The sequence below is a fragment of the Cololabis saira genome, chromosome 6, assembly GCF_033807715.1.
Source record: "Cololabis saira isolate AMF1-May2022 chromosome 6, fColSai1.1, whole genome shotgun sequence".
NCBI lineage: Eukaryota > Metazoa > Chordata > Actinopteri > Beloniformes > Belonidae > Cololabis > Cololabis saira.
In genome coordinates, this window is record NC_084592.1 from 17116074 (window position 1) to 17134663 (window position 18590).

General features: G+C 41.8%; 1 protein-coding gene across 5 annotated transcripts in view; it reads left to right on the forward strand.

The window, feature by feature from the left end:
- The window catches only part of mid1 (midline 1), a 31130-nt gene extending 16300 nt beyond the window's left edge, over positions 1 to 14830 (forward strand). For all 5 annotated transcript variants that reach the window (XM_061723421.1, XM_061723422.1, XM_061723419.1 and 2 more), the window contains exons 3-10: positions 7146 to 7241; positions 9413 to 9520; positions 11175 to 11323; positions 11418 to 11545; positions 12215 to 12358; positions 12862 to 13023; positions 13102 to 13309; positions 13715 to 14830. In XM_061723421.1, the coding sequence (XP_061579405.1) occupies positions 7146 to 7241; positions 9413 to 9520; positions 11175 to 11323; positions 11418 to 11545; positions 12215 to 12358; positions 12862 to 13023; positions 13102 to 13309; positions 13715 to 14063 (1344 nt within the window). In that variant the 3' untranslated portion in view covers positions 14064 to 14830. The remainder of the gene's footprint in view (positions 1 to 7145; positions 7242 to 9412; positions 9521 to 11174; positions 11324 to 11417; positions 11546 to 12214; positions 12359 to 12861; positions 13024 to 13101; positions 13310 to 13714) is intronic.
- The last annotated feature ends 3760 nt before the right edge of the window (positions 14831 to 18590 follow it).

Below are 18590 nucleotides of genomic sequence, written 5' to 3' on the forward strand. Positions count from 1 at the left end.
GATCAATGTAAACCTTTGGAGGAAGCCAGTCCAAATGCATACGAGCTCAACAACAAGAGCTGGGGACGAACTTTACACCCTAAACCCCGCTGTAATGTAGCGGCTATGCTAAACCCAATCACTGTATTTTATATGCAGTATGTGGCAGAACAATAAAGCAGAAAGAGTATATATTTCACTGTTCAGTTGACTCTACTTAAATACGCTCGCCAGTGTTATAAAAGAGTTGAGAGATGGCTGAAGTCCCTCCTGTAACCGTATAACCTGCACGTTGTCCCGCGGGGACGAAAGCCCAGATCACATTTCTTCAGCAGAAAGTACTCGAGTTCATCTTTGAGAATATCCATTTCAGTTGAACATAATGGGAAGCCTAACAGGCGGACGACAGAGAGCCGTGTGAAGTCTGTTTAACGGCTGGCAGGTGGGGTCTGCCATCGGGACTCCAGCATTAGAGGATCCTTTGAGTCCTGTGGGTTGTTGTCTCAGTTTTGATCTTGTGTTGCTACATCCTGGCCGTTCTCTTTTTAGTTTGGTGGCTGGGTCTAAATCTTGATCCCCTTTTGTTGTGTTTGTTTTCAGCCCCTCCCGAGCAGGTTTTGAGATGTGACGGTTGTCCTGCAGGGACAGGCTGCAGCTTTCAGGGAGGGCCTTCACATCAGTGACGAGAATGAGGGGTTTCCCCAAAGAATATTCTGCGACAAGAAGATTAACGCTGTTTACATCACTTTCAGTGGTGTCGTCATTGTTGGGTGCACGGTGCATATAAAACTTGCCTTCCTCTCAGTTTTACAGTAGCTTAAACTCCAACAAAATAGAGCTCAGACATTTGTAATCGGACTTTTGCTGCCAACAGGATGAAGTCAATGGATAAAATGTCTAGTGTTGATACAGGATAAAAATCTGGGTTCCGACAGTGACCTGGTACGACTCTGAGAGGAAGGAAGAGCATCTGGCCAACGCAAAGGTGTGGGACCAGAAGCATTCCCGTGCAAAAGGAAGCTGCGTTTCTTTCCTCTCATCAAGCTCAGATGATTTTAGGAAAGAGACTTCCACTGGAAAGAGACGTTTAAATCAGCGAGGAAGATTCATGTCGATGAAGCAACAACGTTTCGGTGGCCCGAGGAAGTTGACGCACAAATCAACTGTACTGTTCTCCCTCTCCTTCCCACTCGCTCTTCATGGCTTTATTAGCGTGTCGGGCAACAGACACAACAGAGACACTGGCAGCTTTAAAGCACCCACATTCAGCTATATTTGAGATCAGTTTGATAAATATGTTATGCTCTATGCACCACTTTTGACATTTTTGAACTCAACTGCAGCACTGCATCTGCAATGGCTTTCATCACATTCTTTTTGAGTATGAATAAATCATTTTTTATGAGAGCAGTAAAGTAGAAAGCTATTTTTGTGTAGACTGATGTGCACACCTTATAAAATCACAATGTGACACACCTAGCATGAAAGTGGTCCCCCACTGTTTGCTTCATGCTTTAGATCCTTGCAGACTTCTCTTAACTGTTTGCTTTCTGTCTTTTGATTGTTTGGAGTTGTTGTTGTCAAAAAAGAAGTCTTGAGTTTCTCGAACAATTATACTTGTTTCTGTCTAGAATATTAATTTAAATTACGTGGATGAACTAAGCAGTATCTGTCTTAGGGTTTAATTCTTTGAAAGATTTCGGATTGAATGTAAAATGAGCCCTTGTTCTGGCCTTATTCAGGACTTCTATTTTTTTTCATTTATTTTCTTCTTTGATCCAAGTTTAAGTGAGTTTCCATGAGGAAATGACGTAATGATGACAAGAAAGCAGCTTCTGTTCAGCGTCTGAGGTCAAGCGTTGGTTGAGACGGTCTCAGGGGGTGTTAAAGAAGTACTTTATCTCTGCACAGTATAAAAAAAAAGAAAAATCAATCTAAAATTTCTAAGGAGATTTACTTTCACAGCTCTTTTCTTTTTCTATTTCCTTGAATTACAAAAGTGTTTAAACTAGTTGAGACTTGTGAAGTGTGTATGTACTTTACAAAGAAACAGAGGAAAAGGGATGGAGTCCAGGGATGTTGGACGGAGAAATGGAGCCGCTCAACGGCGTGCCTGATCCACCGCTGGCGAGACTTGTTCCGCTCTGCAGAGGCAGTCTGTTATGCCACTACATTCATCTGCAGCAGTTGAGGCTGGCTTTAACCTCAGCGATGCGTGTGTTCAACTCTGAAGAGATTTCCGAGGCTTTCAACCAAGTAAAAAGGAAGAAAAATGGTGTCACACAGTGCAACACATGACACCATTTCCTTTTTCTTTTCTCACTGCTTGACATGTGTTTGTCAGCTCGGTAGTGTTTATCATCCTCAGAAGTTAGCATGAAAACTTCTCCCTCGTTTCCTCACTTGTGCCGCTTTTGTTTAAGACATTTACTCGTCTTTCTGCATCCCTCAAAACCCTGGGAGTGTGGGTATGTTACGTTTTAAAGCCTCAGTTGTGACAGGAACACCTCAGGTGGGTGGCACTGCACCCCCAGCTGTTATGTAGTCTGCGTTGCAGCGGTCCAGGTAGTTAAATATAGGAGAGCCTAACTTTTTTAAGGTGCGGTAAAATGAGGGGGGAAAAAAACTACAATCCTCGTTACATTCAGGCCAGTATGGTGTATCTCGGAAATTATGCAGTTAAACATCAGAGTCAGGAGTTTTTCACACAGAAAAAGAGAGATTCATTTACTTATATTAACATTTTTTAGATGAAATGACAACATTTCATGAAATATGAATTGAATGCTAAGGTAAAAAACAAAGAGATCATTTAAAATCAATTTGAAAACATTTATAAAATGTAATGTTAGTAACATATTTACTACTTGCTATTTAGTATTTACATACTAAGTTTCTCACCCCATGTTTATTTTAATTTAACATCAAGTATTTACTTATTTTCCTTTACATATTCCCAAGTAACAATAGGCTTTAATTTGCACTGCGAAACAAATGTTCCTTGCAAGATTGAAAAAGTATCATTCACTTCAATTAAATATTTTTTATTTGTTGGTACATATGAGCAAAAGTTTGAAAAAAAAAAGAAAAGACAAATGTTGTTTAATGCGAGTGGACCATGTTCTCTGCCTCCATTGTCGACGAGGCGGCTCGAAGTTGTGGTCGCAAGGTCTCCGGTGCCTGTCGTGGCGGCAATCCTAGAACCCGGCGGTGGACACCTGACGGCAACTTCTTGCCGTCAGACTGAAGAAGGAGTCCTACCGGGCTATGTTAGCCTGTGGGAGTCCTGACACAGTAGATAGGTACCGGCAGGGCAAGCGAGCCGCGGCTCGGGCGGTCCTGAAGGCAAAAAGTTTGGTGAGGCCATGGAGGAAGACTTTCGGTCGGACTCGAGGAAATTCTGGCGGACCGTTCGGCGTCTCAGAAGGGGGAAGCAGTACTCTGCCGGCACCGTTTATGGTGCTGGTGGGGAGCTGTTGACCTCGACTGGGGACATCGTTGGACGGTGGAAGGAATACTTCGAGGATCTCCTTAACCCGACTGACATGCCTTCCAATGAGGAAGCAGAGAGTGGGGACTCTGGGGCGTACTCATCCATCACCCAAGCCGAGGTCACTGATGTAGTTCGTAAGCTCCTCAGTGGCACTGGGGGTTGATGAGATCCACCCTGAGTACCTCAAGTCTCTGGATGTCGTAGGGCTGTCTTGGTTGACACGCCTCTGCGACATTGCATGGAGGAAGGGGACAGTACTGCTGGAGTGGCAAACCGGGGTGGTGGTCCCTCTGTTTAAAAAGGGGGACTGGAGAGTGTGGGGATCACACTTCTCAGCCTCCCTGGGAAAGTCTACGCCAGGGTACTGGAGAGGAGAATACGGCCGATAGTCGAACCTCAGATTCAGGAGGAACAATGCGGTTTTCGTCCCGGTCGCAGAACACTGGACCAGCTCTACACCCTCCGCAGGGTGCTCGAGGGTTCATGGGAATTTGCCCAACCAGTCTACATGTGCTTTGTGGATCTGGAGAAGGCATTTGACCGTGTCCCTCGTGCCATTCTGTGGGGGGTGCTCGTGAGTATGGAGTCCGGGGCCCTCTATTAAGGGCTGTCCGGTCTCTGTATGATCGAAGCAGGAGTCTGGTTCGCATTGCCGGCAGTAGATTGCCGGCAGTAGATCAGGTTCCCGGTGCATGTTGGACTCCGGCAGGGCTGCCCTTTGTCACCGGTCCTGTTCATAATTTTCATGGACAGGATTTCTAGGCGCAGCCAGGGGCCGGAGGGGATCCGGGTTGGGAACCTCAGGATTTCATCTCTGCTTTTTGCAGATGATGTTGTCCTGTTGGCTTCATCGGCCCGGGACCTCCAGCATGCGCTGGGGCGGTTTGAGGCCGAGTGCAACGCGGCAGGGATGAGAATCAGCACCTCCAAGACCGAGGCCATGGTTCTCCACCGGGAAAGGGTGGCGTGCCTTCTCTGGGTGGGTGGAGAAGTCCTGCCTCAGGTGGAGGAGTTCAAGTATCTCGGGGTCTTGTTCACGAGTGAGGGAACGATGGAGCAGGAGATTGACAGATGGATCGCAGTTATGCGGTCGATGTACTGGACCGTCGTGGTGAAGAAGGAGCTGAGTCGAAAGGCGAAGCTCTCGATTTACCGGTCAATCTACGCACCTACCCTCACCTATGGTCATGAACTTTGGGTAGTCACCGAAAGGACAAGATCGCGGATACAAGCGGCCGAGATGAGTTTCTTCCGCAGGGCGGCTGGACGCTCCCTTAGAGATAGGGTGAGGAGTTCGGTCACCCGGGAGGAGCTCGGAGTCGAGCCGCTGCTCCTTCACATAGAGAGGAGTCAGCTGAGGTGGCTTGGGCATCTGTACCGGATGCCTCCTGGACGCCTCCCTAAGGAGGTGTTCCAGGCATGTCCCACCGGGAGGAGACCCCGGGGAAGACCCAGGACACGCTGGAGAGACTATGTCTCTCGGCTGGCCTGGGAACGCCTCGGACTCCCCTCGGAAGAGCTGGAGGAAGTGTCTGGGGTGAAGGAAGTCTGGGCATCTCTGTTGAGACTGCTGCCCCCGCGACCTGGGAACGGATAAGCGGCGGACGATGGATGGATGGATGGATGTTTAATGCTTCAAAGGAACACCTAAACATGTCAAACCTATTCATAGAATATGCAGTAATCTCTGTGTGCTGGGGCCCACGGCTAAAAAAAATGAACATGGTTCTTTGCTTTGTTAGCTCTGCCACACAGACGGAGACACAGTATGAAAAGTTGGATATGCAGTCGCTTTTTCTGATAATGGTGCATTAGCGCATACAGAACGAGGAGGAAAACATACTCATCCGGGGGGCGCCATTAAACGTTAACAGTTAATTCAAGATTTTGGGAAACATATCCTCTCATCCAAATGGCAGGTCTCACCTGCGTATTATAAAAACTAAACTATTGAAAATATAGGAAATTACAGTGTTAAGGTTAGTCTTTTTCCCTTACCAAAAATGTATAGTGTTGTCAAAGAAGATATGCTAAAAAATAGTGCTCAACATACTCATGGTAACACTTGCTGCTTAAAATAAATTAAAAATGCCAATACATCTTTCAAATAAGGTTACATCAGGTTATGTTTTCTATTTCATATGCTGCCTGTGTGTTAGTGTTATTATTGTAATTATCGGCTATTATCCTGGGCTGCATTGTGTTTGGCGATTAACGCCGGTGCCAAACAGCCAGAAGGTTTCTGGTGTGGATCCCATCTGGGAAGTCTCTAACTGGTGTTCTCACGGGGCCTGGAGTGGGTTTTCTCCGGCCCGCCAATTTCCCCCCAAAACAGACACAACAGGTAGCCGCGGGTGTGAGTGTGAGTGTGACAACCACCTAACTTCCGTGTTGATGCTCATGAACTAAGATTCAATGCAGTTCCTCGAGTGACCGATGGAGGCTGGCTGCAAAAGCGGGTCAATCTCGGTTGAATCCGGTGTTAAATTATTCAACTTTAGAGAAGAAATAAACATATTTACAGCCTGGTTAAAATAATCTTTTGGTTTCAATCGTTTGATAACAACTCTGAGGCGGGAAGTTTTTTTTTCTACCATGTCAGGACAGTTTATATCAAGCATTACATTTATTTGTAATATGATTGATTGATTGACAGTCAGCTCAGCCAATGGCTGGCTGTTATCACTTCCTCATCCCTAATTGTCCTGCTACCACGCTTAGCGAAGCAATCACACGTTTATTAACCCAGCCTTGGATAAACGGGACTGTTAAATGATATATCCTGCTGTAAATGTCTGATGGCTCTGCAGATATTTCAGTGGGCTTCAGCAGAAGGAGCTGGGATTAAAGCTAACTTTGATTGACATACAGTGAGCCTGTTTCCAGCAGCTTCCAAAGCAACATGGCTGCACCCCCCATGAAAAAAAAAACTTCACCGATGACCCGCCCGTGGTGTATCCCGTGGTGTATCCCGCCTCGCACCCGGCACCTGGCGAGACAGCTGGGATAGGCTCCAGCCCAACTGTGACCCTAACTGGGATGAAATACATTCATTATTTTGTTTTTAAATTAAAGATATCAAAAAACAGATCTATTGATTTATTTATTTTAATTCTGGTCTCATGTTTCTGTCTCCGTCTGCTGTAGTTTTATTGTTTGGCATTGACTGTAATTACAGCATCTTCTTCCCACACATTTCTAATATTCTTGATGGAAGTCTCTGGAATGAGTTAACATCAACTGTTTACTTTTGAAGAAGGATACTTTCACTATATAAGAATTAATTTCCCATCATCTGAGCGAACCAACATAATGCTAACCCAATTAGAGTAAGAGATTGAGTTTGAAACATAAAGCCTTTGATCTCAGTCAGTGATTAACACAGCCAGACTTTAGTTGTCCAAATCACTGACAGATGCTCTGTTAAGCCTCATGGCTTCAGCCGGCAGCATGATGGGATCTTTGGCGCACTGCAGTGAGGACTCTTTGGGGGGGGGGAGGTTCACACTAATCGGAGCCTAAAACTGTGGACGGTGGGTTCCAGTTGCCGCCTGCGCTCCCCACCCTCGCGCCTGACATGTCCTTACTCCGTGTTCCCGTTCACGCTCTGAGATTTACTCTGCTGCTTGGGACAGTGTGTAATTAGATATTCCCTTTCAATTTTGTTTTGCAGCAAGCCCTGGATACCAACCTCAGTAATCTAATGAAGAGGACCAGTGAGTTGGAAAGCTTGATGGGTAAACTTATCCAGACCTGCCAACATGTGGAGGTGAGGCTGTTTATCTGTCTCCGTTCAGGTGGAAGTGCTTAGCTTCTGAAGCATTTCATGGGCAATAATAACTTATTAAATTATTAACGGCTTGATGAATTACTGTATCTGACAGCAGCAATAAATCATGTCAACAAGATAGAGTGCTCATGAGGCTGATGATCAATGATTTATTAAAAATGCCTCCAACGTCAGTGTTTTATGAATATTATATAAGGTAAATTGAAGTTTTAGATATGTCATAATTATCTATGAATATTTAAAGTGTGCATTATGAGACTCTTTTAAAGGCTCATCAAATGAGGGATGAGTAGGGTGTGCTGATTTATGCATATTTCATCCCATGCAGATTTAAAAAGCGATAAACCTCACTGTTGCAGAATTAAGTGCGCCTGTGATCACAGAGGTGTGTGGAACAAAAAGTGAAACTCTTGACAAGGGCAACTAGTTGTCATTGTTTGCTGCGCCATTGAAGATGGCAGAATTAATTAATTCATTTAGTTCCCTTCAGGAATTATTGAATTGAACTGAATTGAATTGTCATCTAATTTGGTTTTCTTGCGATAAAGATCTCAAACCAAAGCAAATTAACGGTTCAAACACTTTTAGATGGCTTTTTGCTTGGTTTTGTAGTGGGGTCTTGTGAAGCGCTTTTGATTAACTAGTATGGTAACTCCAGTAGATAGCAGTCACCGCGGCCTCAGTGTGGAGAATCCTGGAGGAATTCTGACGGAAAACTGACCAACAGATACTCGGAAGGTCACAGAAGAGCACATTTTCATCTATATCTGTATACACATGGATAAAATGTATCCGAGGACCAACCCAGTCTGGCACTACTTGAACAAAAACAGAACAGCAGAAAACAGTACTAAAGATGCAATTTATGTATGCCTTCAGCAGTGAGTTAAACAGAGTCTAGACTTCCAGTCCGCGTGACCGTGTGACTAAGGCAGAAAGCATCAGCCCCGTTCACACAGCTTGTTCAAGTCAGGACTGATGCACCGTCGTTGTGCATCAGTATCCTGTGTCTCAGTACAGAGGCGGGTAGGTGGGCTGAAGTTGATGTGCCGCTGATATGTCACTGAGTCAACAAAGGGAGTAGCCTCCCAGCTAAATCAGCAGGTGTGTGCAAGGATGAGCTGCAGCAAAGCTCCTGCTACTCAATGCCAAAGTTAAAGAGGATTTGCTTTTTTTCATGATTTTAACCATGTTTTATCCCAATTATCCAACATTTGACTTGGAAAGTCTCAATTTTTAAAGGTGTTGCAATGTAGATGTACTGTATGTTTATATCCACTGCACAGTTGCACATTTAAACATGGAGTTCAGTAGCAAATGACTTTGAGGTAATGTGGTAATTTGAGGAAATGCAAATAAATGTAGCTGTGATACATTTTTACCAAACGATCTCCTTCTTACGTGTTTTCATTCCTTCAACAACACTCCAGGAGTTATGGGATGCTCAGGGATTTACTGTATATAAGCTCAAAACTCCCCACCGGTCCCTCCCCCCGATTATGTCTTCTGGATGGACGGTGAAATGTTTTTCAATGACCAAGAAAAGGAAGTTCAATGGCTTAGATTCAGGTCTTAGAGAGAAGTCTGAAGGCGGGTTTTACGGTGTTATCTGAGGGACAGGAACAACACTGGTGGTAGCGCTGTGTTCTGGTTTGCCTGTTCATCCTTACACACACCTCCTGATTCGGCTCTGGCGTTACTTCCTTCCCTGATCTTTCCATCAGTGGCACATAAACTTTAACCCCCATCCCATCTGCTTCTGCACTTATAGACAGGACTGTGATGCACAACAAAGGAATATCAGTCCCAACTAAACAAGCTGCTGCCACGAAAAATGGCAGAATACTATGTGACGTAAACTGATGCATAAAATGCATATTTATTCATGTTTATGTTGTTTTGCTTTGATTTAAATAGGGCCAAACCGATTAGCCAAACCGAAGTGATGAAAATTAGCTCATATGGTCCTCATTCGCAGTAACGGTTAGCCGAGCTCCTCATCAGAATTCCTCTCTGAACACTGAGCGCACATGTTGTCTAAATCACTCAGACAAAAGTAATTAACACAACCCCATTAACCAAAAAAAAAGAAAGAAAGTGAACTATCTTTTTAATTGACTGTCACCAACATACAATAAACCTCTGTGCAGGTAAATGCATCACGGCAGGAAAACAAGCTGCTGGAAGAGTGTGACGTGCTGATTAACATCGTACAGCAGCGAAGACAAATCATCGGCACCAAGATAAAGGAGGGGAAGGTATTATTTATCATCCTTTGTTTCGGTGTAACTTAGCTCTCATTTGTTGCCTTGTCCTTGTCCTTATCTCCTCCAACCCACGCAACATTCACATATTGTTATCATTGATTAAAGACCTTGTATCGTCTATGTGTTACTGCCCGACGTTGAACTCATCGAGCGTGCCACTCCCCCGTGCTGCATTCAAGGGTTTTGATACCAGAGTCAGTATTTAGGCTGTTTTATTTGTGGAGTTGAAATAGATTGAAGCTCCTTTAACAATGCATTTACTTTACGGCAAAAAAAAAAAAAAATCTCATTCTGTTCATTGATGGAACACGACGACTTCTGCACCGTTTCTTTATAGCCAAGTCTAGACTACGCAGTGTTTCCAGATTGTTATACTGTGCTTGTCTTGTGATCAGGGGTTGTACTGGGCGCCCTCTCTCGACTGAGTGATGACCGTAGGTCACACACTACAAGATTTGCAGGCAGACTTAATTACCCACGCTCCTTTGTCTGCTCTTTATCAAGCAATTACAGCTTTCACACGGCGGCAGATAAGCATTATGTAGGCAAGTCTGTCTCCTGCCGTTGACGATACATGACAGGAATAGCTCCTCGTGAATCATCTGCAGCAGCGCGTACTATGAATACAGGGTTTTATGGCGGTGTGGACAAGTCGGAGTGGAGGTCCTCGGATGAAAGGAACAGAAACGGGAGATTTCAGACAGGCCAGGTTGTTTTCTGGATGGAAGAACCACGACTCCCTTTGCTTCTGACTTTGAAATTTACGTGCAAAGAAAATGTTCTTGGATTCAGCCGAATGACAAAATTAATGACATGATACAAAAAGGAAATAAAGTGAAATGAATCTGCAGCGGTCTCCTGTGGCCAAGGACAAGCCTACCAGTCAGATTATATGATGCATGTTGTGTGTGTTAGATTACTCAGATATATTTTATTTCCTGTGTTCGGTAAAACTATTTGGCTGGTGTTACAAAGAAAAAACAATTTAGTTGAATCCGGGGAAAGATCGGGGTTTACCTACAGCAGCGGTTAAAAGAAGTCTTGACCTTTTGGTATTAAATGGAAACTGCACCGCAGAACTAGCTACTTGAGGCTGCACGAGGTAATAAAATATAAAGTAATAAAAATCTTGGCTGCTTCTGGATCTGTGTCTACTGACAATACATTTGATGTAAATGACTCTTGAATTGTTTCCCTTCCTTTTTCCCTTGTTAGATGCCCTTAGAGAGAGGGTGGCAAGTTGTGTCATGTTCAGTGACAGAGTAGGATCAGCCCCGCTTCCTGTGATGGGCCTATCTAGAGGAGGGCTCTTTCCTTCCTCACCTCATGCCTCGTGACAGGCTGTGAGTTGGCTTTCAGCTGCTGAGCCATTTAAGAGGATCTGGTCCCTCTGACAGTGTTATGAGGGATGTTTTGCAAATTCCCCTCTAATGCAAGTGCAGCTGAGCATGGGAGCGAGATCAGCTTGTCAAAAGTGTGCAATATATCAGATTTTTTTTTCTTTTCTTCAGCAGCATGTGTTTTTATTGATTTTTTTTTTTTTTTTTTCTAATGGCAACATGGAACCCAATCCAGCATCTGCAAGTTGCTTTCTGATGAGGTTAATACATAAATCTGCCCCCCACACTGTCATATTTGTGCCCAGGCCGTGAGGCTGAGGAAGCTAGCACAACAGATAGCCGGCTGTAAGCAGTGCATCGAGAGGTCTTCCTCCCTCATCACCCAGGCTGACCACACCCTCAAGGAAACCGACCACGCTCGCTTCCTTCAGACGGCTAAAAATATCTGTGAGAGGTGAGGGGAACATCGACAAAACAAACAAACATCATCAAAAACACTGAACAAAAACTATTACCAGCCCACTAATCTGTGTCTGTCTTCATCATAGAGTCTCCATGGCAACAGCATCCTCCCAGGTCCTATTACCAGAAATAAACCTGAACGACACCTTTGATACTTTTGCCTTGGACTTCACGAGGGAGAAGAAAATGCTGGAGAGCTTGGATTACCTCACAGGTGAGTCTTTTACAGCCTGAAACCGTGAGGCGGGTTATATTAAACGGACTCCACAATAACTCCTGACTCCTGGATAAGTTTAGTTACCACAGCTTAACAGTTGGGTTTTTATATTTACATTAGATTTTCTTGTCACCAACTGCAGAAATCCATTTGAGTAGGATTAACAGTTCTCCTTTTTCCAGTGAGTTTGTTTTATTATGAATGCACGCAGGCATGCACTGAAAATAAACCACTTCTTATCCTCTAATTATGAATTTCTACAATTTAATGGCTTTGACAGGGCTATAAGCATGCGTTTTATATTTCAACTCTGTTATTTGGCGAGGAATTAAAAAGTACAGTATTCCAGGCAGCAGCCGAACGAAACAGGTTTGATTGTTTATGTTCGGCTCCCGTTGTGCAGCGAGAATTTAACTCTGCACGGCGGCTGTAGCTGTAATAGCTGGAGGAACTCCAACGTAGATTAATTACACTTGTCAGAATAAAAAAAAAACACACACACACACACACATACACACGCAAATGAATATAGCTATTTATCCACCACTGGTGCCTGAAACATATCATGCTCTGTTTTTCATTTTGATGATGTTTTGTGCAGAATAAAATCCACTCAGCTCTCATTATGCTCTTTGGACAACATTAACTCCCGTTTTCTCTTTGCAGCCCCAAATCCGCCAGTAATCCGCGAGGAGCTGTGTACAGCCTCGTATGACACAATCACGGTTCACTGGACTTCAGATGATGAATTCTCTGTTGTGTCATACGAGCTTCAGTACGCCATCTTCACAAGCCAGTCTAATGTTGTCAGTAAGTCCGTTTATGGAGCTCCCTCTTGATGTTACTGCTGGAAAAACACAGCAGTGATGGAAAGATTTAAAAAGAAAGGCCTTCAGATTGATGGCGATGTTATGAAAACTGAATATAACCCTGGGTAGCAGGAGAAGCTGAAGGATACGTCCTGGCTCTTATCTATAAAATGAGATGTTACCAAAATCCAATGTTATTTTTTCAGTAACAGAAGGGAGAGATAAACAATAATCAGTCTTGATTCACATCCAGATGCTCATCGTGCAATCAATATGATCTCTGGGCTGAAATGAACTGCCTGCTGCTTGAATTGATCCCCCAAATATGTTGACGAAATACTCAGTCAAGCAGTTTTTTCTCATCTGCCTCAATGATCATTTACACTTGCATGAGGGGTGATTAGCCTGTATTTGATGAGTCAAATACGATTGAAAAACGGATGTAATTTCTATCAAGGCAAGCAGAAATGCTTGTGTCACTGACTCTCTGTGTCGGGGCTGCAGGTCTGTGTAACTCTGTGGACAGCTGGATGATTGTTCCCAACATCAAGCAAAACCACTACACTGTTCACGGACTCCAGTGTGGCACCAAGTACATTGTCATCGTCAAGGCCATAAACCAGGCGGGAAACCGCAGCAGTGACCCAGGGAAACTCAAGACCAACAGTATGTCATCATGACTTTGTAGATTTAGGCTTGCCGTCTGTGATCATTTGTTTCAAAGAACTCTGCTTGATTTTTAAGGTCAACCATTTAAGTTGGACCCAAAGTCCGCCCACCGGAAGCTGAAGGTGTCCCATGACAACCTGACGGTGGAGAGGGATGAGACGTCGTCCAAGAAGAGCCACAGTCAAGACCGCTTCTCCACTCAGAGCAGCTATGGCGTGACGGGAAACGTCTACATCGACAGCGGACGGCATTACTGGGAGGCTCTGATAGGAGGCAGCACATGGTAGAGACATAGACATTTTATGATTACATTAATTCAAATTTGATTTCTTAGGAAAAAGGGACAGATAAAATAAGCTTAGTCTTCTTTCTGTTCCCTTTCATTCACAGAAAGAGATTTGTTGTAATTATATTGAACCGTTTTGTTTTTCTTTTAATGAATGAAATAAAGAATAAAATGAATATGAAATGAAAATGAAATGAAAATGAAATGAAAATGAAATGAAAATGAAATGTAAACTTTACCTATTTGCAGTCACATTGGCTCGGGGACCAGATTAAAAAGCTTTTCCGGAGCTACAGAATAGATTTCCATGAAATTCTCATTTATAGTAGCAGGAGCTTCAGATTTTCTGTGCTAGAAATAAACTGTATATATCCTTTTTTTTCTTTTCAATGGCACTCGCAGGTTTGCTGTAGGGATTGCTTACAAGTCGGCGCCAAAACACGAGTGGGTCGGGAAAAACTCCGCCTCGTGGGTGGTGGCCCGTTGCAACAACTCGTGGGCGGTGCGCCACAACAGCAAGGAGGTTCCCGTCGAGCCTTCACCGCACCTGCGACGCCTCGGGGTGTTGTTGGACTACGACTCTGGATCTCTGTCCTTCTACGATGCCGTTGCCTCTCAGCACTTGCACACCTTTGAAATCGCCTTCGCTCAGCCAGTCTGCCCTGTTTTCAATGTGTGGAATCGATGTTTGACAATCCTCAGTGGACTCCCCATCCCTGATTTCATAGAGGGGACGGACTATAACCACTGAAGAAACCCATGTAGTTTATTTTTATTTTTATTATTATTATTTTTTTCTAGCAGAGACCAGACTCTTAAACTGTGATGACCAGTTTCTTATTGATGGCTGGAAGTAAAAAAAAATAATTGTAAATTCTTAAACAAGCCTATGTTGAAATTAATTTGAATTATTTAAGATGTTAATTTCAGGAACTTGTAAATAATTTGTCTTTGATTTGCACAGTTATGCACAGTTCTGGGTGTTTTAGGGTTGTACCTGTACTTTTAATTTCAATGAAATATTTTCTAATGGGCTCCAGATGATTATATTTTATACAGTTTGTTACTTTGCCAACTTCATATACCACAGCTTTCCATTTCATATCAAGTTAAGGATGTCGATACATGTCTAAGGGCAATAACTTAGAGATTTAATTTTTTACACTTGCATGTTTGCGGATCATTGACTTCTAGGCTATTTTAATTGTTCAGATTTAAATGTTTGATTTTTCATAGCACTTTCACGAGATAACGTTGTCACTATCAAACAAATACACTTCTTTACTTGTTTTTGTACTCTAAGGAAAAGCACTTACATCGATCAAATAATGATCCAGTGAGACTAGAGAGGTTTTTGCTCACGAGTTCTGATTTGAACTCGATCAGTTCATTAGTTGTAAGTCTTAAATGTAAGCGCTTCACTACAGTTTAGTTGTGGGATTATTCATGTCCTCACTCCAGCAGTCTCAAGGCTTCATCACAGTTTTTTCTCTGAGAAGATCTAATAAAAGTGTCTCCATGTCATAACCTGTGTGACCTTTCGCCTCGTTTTGTGCTGCACCCCGGTGTTACTCAGTTGCTTGTAATGCCTCTCACGAAGATGATAATTTCCTACAATGCACGCTTATTGTTTACACGCACTTATTTTGGACTCCTTGTTTCTGCTTGAGCAAGTTTTCACAACACGGTGAAAGGAAAAATAGTGCTACCACCGAGAGAAGTGTCAGTTTTTCTGTGCAGGACAGGACCCTCCCTGACCTGAACTGAGCCAAAATACCACCTCTGACAGATTTGCTCTGACATCTCTTTTTGTACTGGAGTAATGCGGCTTGAATTCTGCTGCGTCTCCTTTCAACAAAGAAGACAAGGGCAAAAAGGAAGAAAAAAAAAAAAACCCTGAACTCTTCATGACCTTCCCGTGAGACGGCCTGCAGACAAAGCTGTAACACATAAGCACCCCCTCCTCAATTTGGTGCCGCAGTCCTAGATTTTGGTGTGTCTAGATATTTTTAGTGTAAAGACTGCTATACAGTTAATCCTTAAAAACTTAGATCATACTTTCTGATTTTTAAAAGGTAATTATAACTTATTTTCAAATGTTTAAAATAAGTTATTTTGTGAAATAATAAATACATAAAATGAAAGCATTTGCAAATGGGTGCATTATCCTATTTTGTGGATGAAGTGGCTTAATATTATAGTCGCAAAGTGCAGAATTGATGTTGCATTAGATGTGAATTTAATTAGGGAAATAATCCTGTACCATAAAAGAAAAGCAAACATGCATGGCATTGATAAATAAAGCAGTTAAACATAATTATGCAAAATAATTCAAGGATTCAACGAACGCTCTACTTTCCCCTCCCAAGTCATAACAGGCTAATTAATTCATGCATAGATTAATCTACCAACTGATTCCTTTTGATTGTTTTAGACTTTTAAGAAACTATTTTTGAACTCAAATATATGAAATGAATAAATAGACTATTTTAAAAGAAAAGTGGTTTGTTTATAAAAGTGCAATTATTTATAGAAAAAACTGCAATAAGTTTTAAAAATATGCAATATTAAAGTCAAAGTTTTCATTTAGAATTACTGGTAATATAATTTGTCTGCAAAATATCAGTGTTGTAATAGCTTAGGGATAAATAGAGCTATAACTGCATTGCATATGATATGAGATCATTGTGACATGATCATTATGACTAAGGAAAAAGCTTTCTTGCTATGATGATGATAATGATGATGATCTTTGCCATCAGAGGTCATATTGACATAAAATGGTTTAATCTGAAGGAGAGACGAGCATGAATTCAAAGAAACACTCTCTCTTCATGCTCAGAGGATAATCTTTTAAGGATAGAGCGATTTTGTATGCAGTTCAAGCTTGAACTGTTCACACATGACCTGAGGGAGGCATCAGGGTGCTGCATGAGCTTGTCCTCTGCTGAGTTCCTCATTTAAACTTTTCTCCTTTCTACCGACCTGATAGAATGATACATGTCTCTTATGATACCTTTATAATATAAAATTAGATCACATACCTTTATAATATGTTGAGCCATTGGTCACTTAAGAGTGCATTTCAATTTCAACCTTATAAAGAAATGGGGCGGGGGGGTCTTTAGTAGATTTGCTCATAAAAAACACATTCATTTCCTCCAAAATGTAGTCAGAAAGAACTGGTGGAAGCATATGTTGTTACAAAAATACATTAGTGCTTGCATTTATTGTTAAATTTAAAACATTTTTGAGTTGACCCAAGTTTAACTGCCACAGCAGTTGCTGATCCCCTTCTACTCTGCCATCATCCAGTCTGTTCTCTGCACTTCCATCACTGTCTGGTTCGGATCGGCCACCAAACTAGACAGGCACAGACTGCAACGGACAATTAAGTCTGCAGAGAGGATAATTGGGACTAACCTCCCATCTATCCAGGATCTGTACATGTCCAGGACCAGGAAACGGGCAGGTAACATCTCTGCAGACCCCTCACACCCAGGACACAGTCTGTTTGAACTCCTCCCCTCTGGACGGCGCTACAGAGCTCTGTAGCCAAAACCTCCAGACTCAGAGACAGTTTCTTCCCCCAAGCTGTTTCTCTGATGAACTCTCATCACTCATGGAGTCTCAGAGTAATCAACCACTGTGCAATGATAATAATAACCACAATCATATGGTGTAACAATGCACCTTTAAATAACCATGAATACCTCATACCGCTGCACCTTTCAGTTTTTGTTTTATTGTATGTATATATGTTAATAAGAGCTGTCATTTGTCAATTTACTGTACCGATTCAATTTAAACCTTCCAAAGAAATGGGGGGGGGGGGGGGGGGGGGGGGGGTGTCTTTACTAGATTTGCTCATAGAAAGCACATTCATTTCCTCCAAAATGTAGTCAGAAAGAACTGGCAGCATATGTTGTTACATAAATATATTAGTGCTTGCATTTCTTGTTAAATATAAATCATTTTTGAGTAGAGTCAAGTTTAACCTGCACCATTCATTTTTTTTAAATTGTATATATGTTAATAAGAGCTGTCATTTGTCTATTTACTGTACAGCGAGGGAAAATAACCAGAGTCAAATTCCCTGTTTTGTTTGACCTGACTTGACCAATAAACCTGGTTCTGATTCTGATTCTGATCAATTTTGAGTTGACCCAAGTTGATCTGTCATTTAAGAGTGCATTTCAATTTAAACCTTAGAAGAAAGAAATGGGGGGGGGGTGTCTTTACTAGATTTGCTCACAGAAAGCACATTAATTTCCTCCAAAATGTAGTCAGAAAGAACTGGTGGCAGCATATGTTGTTACATAAATACATTAGTGCTTGCATTTCTTGTTAAGTATAAATATATATATTTATTTTTTTCTTTCTTTATTTTTTCTTTTTTTCTTTATTATTGACAGATATATACAGGAACGCTACAAAACATCAGGATAAAATGCAGTTACAAATTAAGAACAGTAAATTATTTATCAAAATAAAATAGAAGACTTGAGGTTTAAGGAGTAAAAGTCAATTTAAAAAAAATCAGGAAATATTATATTTTTTACATAAGCTTCTCGTTTTAACCGCTTTGGGGTTTATTATCTGTTTAAGACTGTCTGAATATGATATCAATATAACTTTGAGAACAATTATATTTGGACGTTGGCTAGCAAATTTAGTACAGTGAATATGATATTTAGCAGTAATTAAGAGAAGGTTGATCAAATATACTTTGTCTGGGCTTGTCATATCATTTTTGATACACCAAATATTGAATGCTCAACTTAAAGGAAGAATCAACTTAAGCATTTATAAAATTATTAAAGTCAATCCAGAGAATATGTGTATATGTGCAATTCCAGAATAAGTGAGATATTGTTTCATCCACATTACCACAAAAAGAACAGAGCGTGTCAATGTTTATCTTATATTTAACAAGATTGGTCTTGACTGGATAGCATCTATGAAGTATTTTAAAAGTAACTTCTCTTACTTTGTTTGTAATAATACATTTTCTTGACAAGACCCATGTGTTTTTCCAATCTATCTTATTATATAAGTTACGGTATTCCAAAAGAAAACTGCTGCAGTTAAGTATAAATAATTTTTTGAGTTGACCCAAGTTTAACCTGCACCATTCATTTAAAAAAAAATTGTATATATGTTAATAAGAACTGTCATTTGTCTATTTACTGTACAGCGAGTGAAAATAGCCAGAGTCAAATTCCCTGTTTTGTTTGACCTGACTTGACCAATAAACCTGATTATGATTATGACTCTG